This window comes from Arachis ipaensis, chromosome B3 (genome assembly GCF_059453495.1).
Source record: "Arachis ipaensis isolate K30076 ecotype BB chromosome B3, ASM5945349v1, whole genome shotgun sequence".
In the NCBI taxonomy this organism is placed as follows: Eukaryota; Viridiplantae; Streptophyta; class Magnoliopsida; order Fabales; family Fabaceae; genus Arachis; species Arachis ipaensis.
In genome coordinates, this window is record NC_142438.1 from 5,267,303 (window position 1) to 5,281,729 (window position 14,427).

Sequence of the window (14,427 nt, forward strand, 5' to 3'; positions counted from 1 at the left end):
TCGCGCTGACGTCACCGGAAGCCGCTGTTGGAACCTCTGCAAGTTTGCCCTAGCTCAGCTTTGCTTCTGCCTGTTCTGTCCTTGCCGGTGGGGGGTCACCGGAGCTGCTGATGCTCCATCCTCTTATTTCCTTTGGTAAGACTAAACTTGTTCTACCTTGTCTTGCCATAAAGCTCTATTATTGACTCTATCCTATCATGTTTGCTGTCCCTTTTATCTTTGCTTAGTTTTAAACCACCGTAGGCTATTAGATTCGCTACCATTGTTATTGGGGTTGCTCTATGTTATTGATACTAGGGCTGTTGTTGAGGTTGCTACAGTGAGAAATCGAAGTTGTTGCTACTACCTCGGTCCAAATTTCGTGCTCTTTCATTCCGTTCTACTTCAACCTTCCTTGGCACTCTGATTTGGTTTCTTCGGTCCCTTGGGACCAATTTGTGAGTAGGCTTTATATTTATAACCGTTAATTTTGTTGGTTTATGCTATTCTGAGTTTCTAATTACATTTATAAAACTATTGTTGAAGAACTTTGATTTGATTAAAATAATTAATTTATTATAATTGAAAAAAATATTTTTATGAAGTTCATATCTTAAAAATTTTACATGAGACTATATATATATTTGATGAAGTTTTATATTATTTTAGAACATTTGATTTTACTCGAATATATACTTTTGAAGCATTGAAGTATTTGTTAGTACTTATTGACTTTGAAATTATGAAATATGTTTCTATGATTGAAAAAGTATGATTTGAAAATATTTTTGATAAAAAAGTATTATCTGATTGATTTGATTCGATACCTTATATATTTGAGAGATTAAAGAATTATTGTATTTGAAACTATATGTTTTGAATTGGTTTGGGAGGCTCGTATTAGAAAACCGTAGTTAACGGCAGTTATGACGTTAACTTAGATGCATCTGACTCAGACTCCAGCTAGCAGGGGTGTTGCTAGCCTAACGTGTAGGCCACACGTTAGATCTGATATTCCGTTAGGACACATAAGAGGAAAGGGCTACCCATAGAGGTGGAGCCGCCCAAGTGTGGACTTTTGATTTGATTTCTGTATGAGAACTCCCTTATTGATTCACTTATTTATATAAATTATTATCTTCTAACTAAAATTATATTTATATGATCTCATGTGAATTATAGATGTACTGTCTAGTCACTGGGTTGCAAAACTCACTCCGTTTTTCTAAAAATATTTTTCAGGAATAAATATTTGATTATGTGAGTCTTTCTATTCAAGAGTAATGATCTGCAATGGATATCTATTCGTTGTTGAGTTCTTAGACGTCATCTGCTCCATATGTCACAGGCAGGATCCACCCATATTTATTTTATTTTTTTGTTTGTTAAAAATATGTAATTATTTATTTTAGACATTGTAAATTTATTTAAAATATTTGTAATTTTCTTATTCAACTTATATTTGAGTCGGTTAGGCTTGCTTGGGGATTATTTCCTGAGCGCCGATCATGGCTCATTTTGGGCCGTGACAGATCGGGTGGGATGGAATTTTAGGACCAATTTACTAAGTGGAGCGGGACAGGCTTTCGGCAGAGTGGGGCGGATTCCTCTGCTTGCCACCCCTAGATAAACCTGGGTTTGAGAGTAAAATCACGTTTGCTTTTAGAAGAAGAAAAAATAATTAAACTAAAAAGTAAAACTTTCAAATAAAAAACTAAACATAAATTTGATACTCGAAACGCTAAGCTAAACACACGCTTAATATTGAGAACTAAGTTAGGTTTGTGTAAAATTAGAGCGATTTTGTTAGGTAATCAATAACTCTTCTAAACAAGGTGACCAATAAACTCTAAAATTAATTCAATAAAGTAAAAAAATATTCCATTCTAAATTACCTCTTAAATCTTAACCATTTGCACTCTTAATGAATTGAACATCTAACTATTATTAATTGTGCATAAATAAATTAAATAAAAAAATAATAATCTAATTAAGAATAATTAATATAATCATCTACATACTTATTAAATTAAATATCTAACTATTCATTATTCACATTGTTTAATATTTTCATTGTCTTCTTATACTTTTTCAAATTAAAAAAAGAGCGTAGATTAGGTTTGAAGAAGGAACATCGACAATGCTACAGCCACTAAAACATATAACCAAACGCAGATCTCTCCTCTCTTCTTTCCTCGTTCACAACAACCACCCTTCTTCCTTTCCTTCTTCTTCATCATCTTCTTCTTCTCATAACTCCCACACCGTCTTAAGAAAAATAAACCAAAGCGACGTCGCATCTTCCATCAAGGACTGGTTCAACACGCTTGACCCACTCATCACCCGAATCTTTCAGATTCTGTCTTCGACGGACTCCTCCTCCTATAACGACGACGCCGCCGTCAATGCCTCTCTCTCCACCCTAACACTCCCCCGTCTCGATGAGTCCTTCGTCCTCACCGTACTCCACCATGGCACCGCCGCCGCACACGTCTACCCCTGTCTCCGCTTCTTCCATTGGGCCGGCCGCCAGCCCGACTTCCACCACACTCGCGGCACCTTCTCCGCCATCTTCCGAATCCTCGCTCGCGCCCCATCAGTGGAAGACCTCGACGAATTCCTCCAATCTTTCCGCCGCCGTGGTCCCGCTTTGTGTGGGAGTAATAGGTTAGATCATGCTGTTAGGTTGGTTAGGGAATTTGGGAATTTGGGACTGGTGCAGTTGGATCATACTTATGAGGTTTGTATAATGGACCTTGTGCAGGGTGGCCGGTTGGATGAGGCCTTGGAGTTTTACAGACAAAAGAAGGAAGATGAAGGATACATACCTGGTTTGGGGAGTTACAACGTGTTGATTTACAAGCTCTTGAGGGAGAACAGACTCATCGAGGTGTATGATTTGTTTACAGACATGTCTGAGACTGATGTTCCACCGAATACGGCTACCATGAATGCTGTGCTGTGCTTCTTTTGTAAGGCGGGAATGGCGGATGTCGCTCTTGATCTATTCAAGTCGAGGTCAGAGTTTATGCTGTCCCCAAATCATATGGCTTATAAGCACTTGATACTTGCTTTGTGTTGGGACGGAAACGCCAAGGAAGCATTCAATGTGTTGAAGAGCTCGATCCATCACCGTTTTATTCCAGATACAGGGACCTTTACTAGGCTTGCTAATGTTCTGTGTAGAGAGTGCATGATTGATGAGATGAAAGAGTTGCTCCATTTTGCCTTGGAATGGAAAATTATGCCTAATGCTTCCACGTATGACAACTTTATAATGGCATTGTGCCGGGCGGGAAGAGTGGAAGATAGTTATTTGATACATGGGGAACTTAAAGGTGCGTCTTCTAGCAGGGCCTATGCAAATATGATAAAGGGTTTTAAAGAGTTGAATAGGGGAGATATTGCTGCTCGTCTTCTCGTTGAAATGAAGGAGAAGGGTCATAAAGTGACACCGGCTCTATGTAGAGTTGTTGTTTGTTGTTTACTTCAGATGGACAATTCAAGGTCTCGGTTTTTCAGTTTGTTTGAGATGCTGTCCCATAATGATCGTCAACATTATATTTATGATTGTTTCATTGATGCGGCTGGGCATGCCAGGCAGGCTGAGTTGGCTTGGAAAGTGTTTGAGTTGATGCAGAGGAATGGCATTCAGCCTACTTCATCTTCTCTAATTCTTATGTTGAAAGCTTATTTGGAAAGTGGAAGGACTTATGATGCTCTTAACTTCTTTAATAATGTTTGGTCCCGTGGATTGGCTTCTAGAAAGTTATATAATTGCTTGGTTGTTTCTCTTTGCAAAAGCAAGAATCCTGAACCTGCGTATCTGCTCTTACAACAAATGTTAAGAGACGGTTTTCATCCAAGCATTGAATGCTATGAGAATCTTGTACTGGAGCTTTGTTCATCGAAAAGATATCATGAGGCAGTGAATCTTGTTAATGTGTATGAGAAAATGGGACGTCAATTAACCTCTTTTCTCGGTAACGTACTTCTTTATCAATCTATGTTTTCACCGGAAGTTTACAATGCCTGTGTTCGTTTAAGAGGAGTGAAAGAGGAGGGAAAAACTGATTGGTCAATGCTTAGCTTTGTTGTTGGTGCATTTTATGATCATCGTAGAGTTAGCCATGTTGAGGACTTGGAGGAACTAATAGCAAAGTGCTTTCCACTTGACATTTACACTTACAATTTGTTGTTGAGAAAAGCATGTAAGAGTGATATGGGGCAGGCTTATGAGTTGTTTGAAAGGATGCGTCGAAGGGGCTTTGAGCCCAACCGGTGGACTTATACCATCCTGGTTTATGGTTTCAAAAGGCATGAGATGAGAGACGAGGCTGAGAGGTGGTTTCAAGAAAGTAAAAGGATATTATCCAACAGAGAAACCAGAATGCTCATTTAAGGAACAATTGATCAGTATGCGTTAGATATGCATTGGATTTAGTTTTTTTTTCCTCTCTATCATTTATTAATATTTCATCCTGTGCAATCCTTTTATGTTGACTATTCCCCCCCCCCCCCCCCCCCCAAAAAAAAAAAAAACTTCTTTTTATGTGTGGAAGCAATAGGAAATAAAATAGTTTCCACATTGTATTTATCACATTAGATTTACATAAGCTGTGATATTTGATTTAACTTCATTTTTATCTGATACTGTTTTTTTTTTTGCAAGTTTGATGTATTGCATCTTAACCTCAATGTTATTGTTTCTGGTTTCTCCGGCCAACTCAAAGGATGGTGGGATAACTACCTTTCTGATGGCCAAAAACAGTCTATCTTTTCAGCCATAAAGCTCAATGACCAAAACGAACCCACCCATTATTGGTGATGACGGGGAACCAATCCATGATGCTGTCAACACCTTAATCTTTACCATAGCAAGCCACTTCATAGGTGATTCATCTCTTTGGAAAGACCGATCTGCTGAACTGCTTTCCAATCTTTGGTGCAAAATTTTGTCTGACTTTCGATGGTATAAGGACACCTTTCTTACTAGAGTCTATACCAGAGAAGACAGTCAACAACCTTTCTGGAAAGAAAAATTTCTTGCTGGACTCCCCAAATCTCTGGGAGATAAAGTGAGGGACAAAATTCGTAGCTTAACCCCAGACGGGATAATACCCTATGATGAGTTAAGTTATGGTCAACTCATTTCTTTCATCCAAAAGGTTGCTCTGAAGATTTATCAAGATGATAAAATCCAAAGACAACTTGCTCGTGAGAAAACCCAAAATCGTATTGATCTGGGAACTTTTTGTGAACAATTTGGTCTTCCTGCTTGTCATCCACGGAAATCTAAAAGACCATCCAATCGAAAAGTTTTTAAACCTAATCCTGAAAAGAATTTCAGAAAAAACAGAAAAGGTTTCCAAAACCTCAAAAATGAGAAAAGTTTTCAAAACAATTTTCAAAAATACCCACAGAAAAATCCCATTATTTGCTATACATGTAAAAAACCAGGACATATTAGCAAATATTGTAGGTTAAAAAGAAAGATTAATAATCTGAACCTTGATCCTCAGATTGAAGATCAGATTAACAATCTTTTAATTGAAAGTTCTGATGATGACTCTGGACGAGAATCCTCGGATGATATCAACAATATCCAAATAGATGATGTTGAATCATCCTCAGATTCCGATGTCAAGCAGATTAGTGTCTTATCCAAAGATCAAGATCTCTTGTTTGATGCTATAGAGGCTATTGGTGATCCAGAACGAAAGAAAAATTTTCTTTTGAAATTAAAAAGATCTTTACAAAAAGAGAAAAAACCCAAAAATTTGGTCCTCAGCAATAAATATGATGTCAAACCTATTTTCAAAAAATTAGAAAAACAAGTTATTCGCCCCATAACCATTCAGGACCTCCAGACTGAGGTTAACAATCTTAAAAGGGAAATCCAGAAAATCAAAAGAAATCAAGACAATCATCAGCTCATTCTCTCGCAATTAATGCAAGAAGAAAAATTTGGTGATGAAGAACTTGATTCTCTTTTAAACCAAACTGAGTGTTTTAAGGAACAAGAAAATAAGATTTCTAACGACAACGAGGGAAAAGAAATCCTGAGAATAATAAATGTATTCTCTTTTATGAAGCATCGTGTTCATATCCGAATTGTCGTTAAAGATTTTGTTTTCGACACCATTGCACTCTTTGACTCTGGTAGAAGAATTTGGTGATGAAGAACTTGATTCTCTTTTAAACCAAACTGAGTGTTTTAAGGAACAAGAAAATAAGATTTCTAACGACAACGAGGGAAAAGAAATCCTGAGAATAATAAATGTATTCTCTTTTATGAAGCATCGTGTTCATATCCGAATTGTCGTTAAAGATTTTGTTTTCGACACCATTGCACTCTTTGACTCTGGTGCAGATTCAAACTGTATTAAGGAAGGTCTTATCCCCACAAAATATATCGAAAAGTCTACTGAACGCCTTAGCTCAATAACGGGTGAAAGGCTAAGTATCAATTTCAAACTAACTAATGTTTTTGTAGAAAAGGGTAATCTTCGAATTCCCACCGAATTTGTTATAGTAAAGGATATAAAAAATGATGTAGTCTTGGGGACACCTTTCATAATCCTTTTGTTTCCTTATCTGGCAGATTTTCCTGAACTAACCTCTTTTGTGGGAGGACAAGTAACTTTCTTTGAGTTCCTAGACTCGCCAAAGCAGAGATCCCTAAATCTAATTGAATCCAAAACCAAACAGATCTGCTTTTTAAAAGAAGAAATCTCTTTTAAAACCCTTGAATCACAGCTTTCTCAACCAAAGATTTAAGATAAGATCAAAAATCTTTCAAATCAAATTGAAAATTCTATCTGTTCTGATTTGCCTCATGCCTTCTGAAATAGGAAAGAACACATTGTTGATCTCCCCTATGAAAAAGATTTCAAGGAATCAAAAATTTCTACAAAAGCCCGCCCTATTCAGATGAATGAGCAGCTTTTGCAGCATTGTCAAAAAAAATTAAAGATCTTTTGGATAAGGGATTGATTCGTTCTAGCAAGAGTCCATGGTCCTGTTCTGCGTTTTATGTTAATAAACAAGCTGAAATAGAACGAGGAACTCCTAGACTTGTCATCAATTACAAACCTCTGAACCAAGCTTTGCAATGGATTCGTTATCTTATCCCAAACAAAAAGGATTTGCTTAATAGATTAAACTCAGCAAATATTTTTTCAAAATTTGATATGAAATCCGGTTTTTGGCAGATCCAAATCACAGAATCAGACCGATATAAAACAGCATTTACAGTTCCATTTGGACAATATGAATGGAATGTAATGCCTTTTGGTCTGAAAAATGCCCCATCTGAATTTCAAAAAATTATGAACGATATTTTCAACCCATACTCAAACTTTGCAATCGTTTATATTGATGATGTTTTAATATTTTCCCAAACTTTACATGAACATTTCAAACATGTTAAAACTTTTATGTACATCATTCAAAAAAACGGTCTTGTTGTCTCTAAATAAAAAATTGTTCTCTTCCAAACAAAAATCCGTTTTCTTGGTCATATGATTTTTCAAGGAACTATAACCCCGATTGAAAGATCAATTTTGTTTGTAGAAAAGTTTCCGGATTATATCCTTGATAAACCTCAACTCCAGAGGTTCCTAGGATGTCTCAATTATGTCTCGGATTTCATCCCAAATCTTAACAATCTCATTAAGCCTCTCCATGATAGGCTTAAGAAAAATCCTCCACCATGGACAGACAAACATTCTGATATTATCAGATTTCTTAAAACTAAAATCCGCAATCTTCCTTGTCTTTACTTACCTGTTCCTCATGCATTCAAAATAGTGGAAACAGATACATCAGTTTTAGGATACGGGGGTATCCTAAAACAAAAATTGCATGATAAAGAATGTATCATTGCATTTACATCCAAACATTGGAATAGTACTCAACAAAAATATTCCACCATCAAAAAAGAAATTTTAGCCATTATTTTATGCATCACAAAATTTCAATCTGACTTACTCAATAAAAAATTTTTAGTCCGAGTTAACTGTAAATCGGCTAAAGATGTTTTACAAAATGATGTTAAAAATCTTGCATGAAAACAAGTATTTGCCAGGTGGCAAACTATATTAAGCGTTTTTGATTTTGATATTGAGCACATCAAGGACAACTCAAACTCTCTCCCTGACTTTCTCACACGTGAATATTTGCAGGGAGACAAGCAAAGAGACGATGCCTAAAAAGGCAACTTTAACCTCAGTAAGAGGCAGAGGCGTTCGCCTAGCCCTACCCGGGCCAATCAGAAGATCTGGGTCCAGCACCCCAACAGGGTCATCTATCCAACAACCTACTCAACAATCTGGGTCATCTACCCAACAACCCACCCAACAATCCATTGAACCAACACACAACCAAGCCAAACAAACTAAGGCAGACTATGCCTTCCCAATCGAAACCCTCTTAGCCTTACAAGACCAGGGTCTCACTAAACTCAACAAAAAATCTTGGGCTGACATTTGCAGTGAATCAGATGAGGAAATCGACTTAGCTCAACTGATATCCCAAATGGCCAATCATAAAACAGTCATACATATAGAAAAAGAAAAGGCTATTGTCCAAACACCCCAAACATCCTCAACCACTACCAAAACACAAAAAGTCCAAACCAATTACATGTCCACAAACAAAATCTCAAACATTATCCATATGGAGCCTGAATTCTGGGATAGCTCGTCAAACAAAGTCATCCCAAAGATTTTTCCTACTGGATTCCACTTTAGGCCTTTGGCACCCAACAAAACCCACCAATTTTATGAATTCATCTTAATAGATACTGACTCAGTATCTATTAAACATTACAAGGACAAAACCAATCCTGAATTTATAACCCATTCAACTATCCAAATCCTCCGAATTTTGTCCCCAAAGCAATTTGGGAACAATTTAAACAAAATCCAAAAATTTCCTCAAAATTATGACCCAATAGGTTTTAATTATTGGGACTACATGGAAGCCTGGACTAAAGTATTTTGGTTTCAAAATATTCAGTACAGACATTCATGGTTAATCTATTTTAAAAGAAAAACCAATTATGTTTTTCGAAATTGGTTCTACCAATGGTGGGACTTCTTTGGGCCAATCCCAGAAATTCTACCCTCACCAACAGATGAAGGGTATAAACTTTTCCAATCAAAATTTAACAGTCAGAAAATATGTGTTCCTGTAATATTAAAATTTTTCTCAATATTTTCACTGGCATGGGTATTTTTCTGGCAATACAAATATGCAAAATCAGACCACGCAAATCACTTCCAATCTTACAAAGGCATGGTTACGTAAAATGGTGGTCACAATTTGATTCATCACTGGCCTATCCAGACAAGGTCAGAGAATGGTTCAAAACCAATCCACATAGTCAAAAGATTTCAGATCCCGAAACGGCTTCATTTCTCAATCAGAAAGCTCAAATAGCTGCAGCTCTTGCAGGAGCTCAATCAAAGGAAACCTTGACAAAACATCTTCAGCATATCATGCAGATGATTGAAGAAGATGAAAAACACAAAGAAGATCCTACTTCGTCAGCAGAATCCTCAAGCGGTTATAATCAAAATGAAGATGACTGCTTTGGAATTGATCTTGGAGAGGATTAGTCTCTAATCACCAAATACATGTAATCAGAAAAATCAAAATTATCAACCTGTACTGTAGAAATAGTACCGGTTACCTTCATATATACTGTAGACACAGTTGAATCTTCATCTATAAAAGGAGGCCTCGTTCTCATTGTGAGGCACCCTTGAGTTTTACATAAGATAGAGAGAAGTTAGAGAGAGAAGCTCTGAGAGTTCCCTTGTAAGCTCTTCAGCTCTTCTTCTTCCCTCTTCTTTCCTTTTCAATCTCAATCATTTAATAAAATTTTTTATCCAATTCCTCAATTTATTGTTCTTCATTTTTACTTTTCCTACATCTGCATTTGCATATGCGTGCGGACTACCGCCGCATCTAACTCTCCATACTAATCTGCATATGCGTGCGGACTACCGCCGCATCTAACTCCATATTTACTTTCTTGTTCTTGCATATCATGCTACATCCATACTGACTTTTATTTTCATTTTCACGCCTTCTTCCCCTTTCCCTCCTTGATCCTCTCCGGAACATCTGGTATATATATATATATATATATATATATAGCATCAAGCCACGTTTCTAATTTTCTTTCTTTTGCTCCCTCGGAGCTGCGGCCAAATGATGATGATTAATTAAAAAAAGAGGTATATATATATGTTACTAAGTGTCCAGATGATATATAAAAGCCAATTTCTTTTCCCTTGTTTTCAAATGGCTTGTTGAAAACTTTTTCATTATAATAATAATAATAATAATAATAATAATAATAATAAAATAAATATAAATAAATAAATAAAATTAATTTAATTTTACTTGTTAAAATAGTTTCTAATAAATAATTCAAACTAATAGAATAAATTATAATTAAATTAAACTTCAATAATTATAAAATTTTATTTAATTATTTTTGTTAAAAATAGTTTTTTTAAAAATAAAATCTCAATATAATATAATAACTCATAAATAACTAATTATTTAATTTTCAAAAATTTCGGATGTTACAAGAAGCTTGAGGAAGGAGATCAAACGGCGACGAGAGCTAGAGAAGAAGCTCTCAAAGCTGGAATCTAACCTTTAAAACAGGGACTCCCGAATAGCTAGGGAAGATACCCCGTTAGGAGGAGAAGATCCTTTCACAAAAGATATCATGCGGGCTAGAGTTCTTAGAAATTTTAAAAGTCCCGACATGAACCTATACGACGGAACAACTAACCCGAAGCACTCCTTAGCAATTTCAAAAGCCGGATGTATTTGGCTGATGCTTCGGACGCTACCCGCTGCAAAGCTTTCTCGACGACTTTGACAAAAGTGGCCATGAAGTGGTTCGACAGCGTGCCCCCTAGGTCGGTTATGAGTTTCGATGACCTAGCGCGCAAATTTCTTACCCGATTTTCTATTCAAAAGGATAAGGTCAAGCATGCGCCCAGCCTACTCGGAGTCAAACAAGAGATCAAAGAACCCCTCTGAGACTATATAGAAAGATTTAACAGGGCATGTTTGAAAATTTAGGACCTATCCACTGATACGGTGATAATGGGACTATTCAATGGCCTCCGAGAAAGACCTTTCTCCAAATCTATCTCAAAAAGACATCCGACTTCTTTAAATGATGTTCAAGAGCGAGTTGAAAAGTACATCACCATGGAAGAAAACGCCAGGTTACGAGAGCTGAATTGGCGACTTGGGCACCCTCATCAGTTAAAAGAAAAAGAGGGGGAGCCCAAAAAAAAGAAGAAGTCAAATCCGAGAAGCCAAGAAGGTACCACAACTATACTCCATTACGAGTTTTTCTAGTGGACGTCTACAGGAAAATTTGTCACACCGAGAAGCTCCCTCCACCGTGCCCAATAAAAAATAAAAGGGAGGAAGCCATAACGAGTATTGTGAGTACGACAAGCTATATGGTCACTCAACAAATGATTGTTATGACCTAAAAAAATGTGATAGAAAAACTGGCCAGGGAAGGTCGGTTAGATAGATATCTCATGGAAAGGTCGAACAATCAGGGAAAAAGAAAAAGAGACGACGAGTATGTCGACCGAAGAGGCCTGCCCCCGCAGACTCTAGAACGACACATTCACATGATATCGGGAGGATTTGCGGGAGGGGGCTGACTAAGTCGTCTCGGAAGAGACATTTAAAAGAAGTCTACCAAGTCGGGAATGAAGGACCCGACCTCCCGACAATCTCTTTCACCAAAGAAGATGGACAGGGCATTGTACCCGAGCACGACGACCTGGTAGTAATCACCATGATCCTTGCCAATGCTCACTTGCACAGAACCTTGGTAGACCAAGGTAGTTCAGCCGACATACTTTTCAAGCCGGCATTCGACAAATTGGGGGCTAGAAGAAAAAGAGCTGGAATTCTACCCGGATACTCTTTTTGGGTTAGAAGATACTCTAATCAAATCCTTGGGGTTCATTTCCCTGCATACCACCTTTGGGAAAGGACTGAGGTCAAGAACCCTAAGCGTGGACTACATTGTTGTGGATGTAGCTTCAGCCCACAATGCCCTAATTGGCAGGACAACTCTAAATTGGTTGGGAGTCATAGTCTCTACTCCTCACCTCTGTATGAAGTTTTCAACAAAGGATGGAGTTGCCACCATTAAGGGAGACCAAAAGCTGGCGAGAAAATGTTACAATGAAAGCCTGAATTTACGAGAAAAGGACAAAGAAGTCAATACAATTGAGGTCGGAGGAGTCAGAGTAAAAGAAGAACTACGGCCACAGCCTGAAGGAAGAACGGAGGTAGTCCAGATCACAGAAGAGGTCGGAAAGGATACCAACATAGGAGCCAATATGAGAATGAAGTTAAAAAATGAACTCATAAGACTCCTAAAAGAGAATTCCGATCTCTTTGCTTGGAAGGCTGCGGAACGCCTGGAATAGACCCCGAACTCATGACGCATAAGCTGGCAGTCTATCCCGGGTTCCGACCTGTCCAACAAAGAATGCAAAAGCTCGCACCAGAACGAGCTCAGGTAGTCGAAGAGCAAGTTCAAGCTTTGTTAGAGGCCAGATTCATCAGGGAAGTCAAATATCCGACATGGCTGGTGAACGTAGTGTTAGTAAAAAAGCAAAATGGAAAGTGGAGAAAGTGTGTTGACTACACCGACCTCAATAAAGCCTGTCCAAAGGACCCCTACCCACTTCCCAATATAGATGCTTTAGTGGACTCCAGCTCGGGATACCAGTACCTATCATTCATGGATGCCTACTCGGGATACAATCAAATCCCGATGTATAAGTCGGATCAAGAAAAGACATCCTTCATTACACCTAGAGCGAATTACTGTTATGTGGTCATACCATTTGGATTAAAAAATGCAGGCACCACATATCAAAGGCTGATGAACAAGATGTTTGCACCCCATCTTGGAAGCCTAATGGAATTGTACGTAGACAACATGTTGGTAAAGACCAAAGAAGAGACAAATCTCTTGACCGACCTCTCACAAGTCTTCAGTACTATAAGAAGGCATGGGATGAGACTAAATCCCGCAAAATGCACATTTGCAGTAGAGGCGAAAAATTTTTTAGGATTTATGCTCACAGATAGGGGAGTTGAGGCTAACCCCGACAAATGTAGAGCAATCCTAGAAATGAGGAGTCCGACCTGCATAAAAGAAGTCCAATAGTTGAATGGCCAACTTGCAGATCTGTCCAGATTTCTTATGCTTGATAAGTTCCATCGGTCGTATATATTAGAGCACACAAGTTTATAAAACTTATGAGAATGTGTAATGTTTTCCGAACTTGATAACGTGAGCTTGTGACCTGAGTGGGGGAATTATTGTGATGAAACATGTACTTGGATATTCTTGGTTGGGCTAAATAGGTTTGCAATATGTTGTCCAGTCCTCTCCAAGTTGAGAGTTAGGCCTCGGAACTTGGGCGTAGGCTGGAGGGCAAAGGGATAACAGGCTGTTGCACCCTCGATCCACATGGCCTGGTATGTCTTGCTCATAAACCATCACTTTTTTTTTAACTAATTTTCTTTTTAACAAAAACTTTAGAGGCAGATGATAATTGAATTTTTTTTAACAATTAAAAAATATTTTTCGTCCGTATATTTTCTTTTGCACAACTATTAAATGATGAAATACTTTTTTTAACAACTATTAAATAATATTTTTCATCCGTAATTTTTTTGAAAAATACTTTAGAATCAAACAAAAATTAAACTTAACATTAATAAATTATCTAGCTAATCAATTTAATCCTTAAAATTTTTAAAATTAATTAATTAGGTCGAGTTTTATAATTATCTACTTTGACATTGTTAATAAAATTACAATAACAATGTCGTGGAATTATGGCTTTTGAATTTTCTTCACCAACATATTTCGATATGTTGTAAAATAAATAAATAAATAAATAAACAAGGAAAAGGTAATAAATAAAGAAATATAATTAGATAACAATATTCACCATAATTACTATCTCAATATAATAAAGATGATTAATATATTTACTAATATTATATATAAAGAGTGAGAGAGAAGAATATTTAGACTTGTAACATAAAGAGAGAGAGAATTATTTTATTGCTGTGTGTTATTTCAAGCATGGCTTCTCCTATTTATATAGGTAACAAGCCTTTGTTTTTAACCTTTCATTAATTTTAAATTTGTCTTGAAAAGTGATTCCTTTGATATGGAAAAGATTAGCCGCCCAATTTATAAATGGGCATTTATTCCATTCTTATCACAATATTCCTCCTTAGATGCCAATTTAGGATTATTGCCTCGTTAAAATCTTACTAAAGAAAAATCCAATGAAAAAAAATTTTAGTGAAGAAAAAAGAGTATAATATCCTTTGCGATGGAGACTGCCTCGT

At 37.0% G+C, this 14,427-nt stretch overlaps 1 protein-coding gene across 1 annotated transcript; it reads left to right on the forward strand.

The window, feature by feature from the left end:
* The first annotated feature begins 2,112 nt into the window (after positions 1-2,112).
* Positions 2,113-4,650, forward strand: LOC107629055 (pentatricopeptide repeat-containing protein At1g71210, mitochondrial). The gene has a single exon (XM_088508120.1). The coding sequence runs from the start codon at positions 2,120-2,122 to the stop codon at positions 4,379-4,381; it is 2,262 nt and encodes a 753-aa protein (XP_088364246.1). The 5' UTR covers positions 2,113-2,119; the 3' UTR covers positions 4,382-4,650.
* Positions 4,651-14,427: the final 9,777 nt, after the last annotated feature.

Bases quoted from the DNA above. Each gene is read 5' to 3' on its own strand.
- LOC107629055 (XM_088508120.1), top strand. From the start codon at position 2,120: ATGCTACAGCCACTAAAACATATAACCAAACGCAGATCTCTCCTCTCT.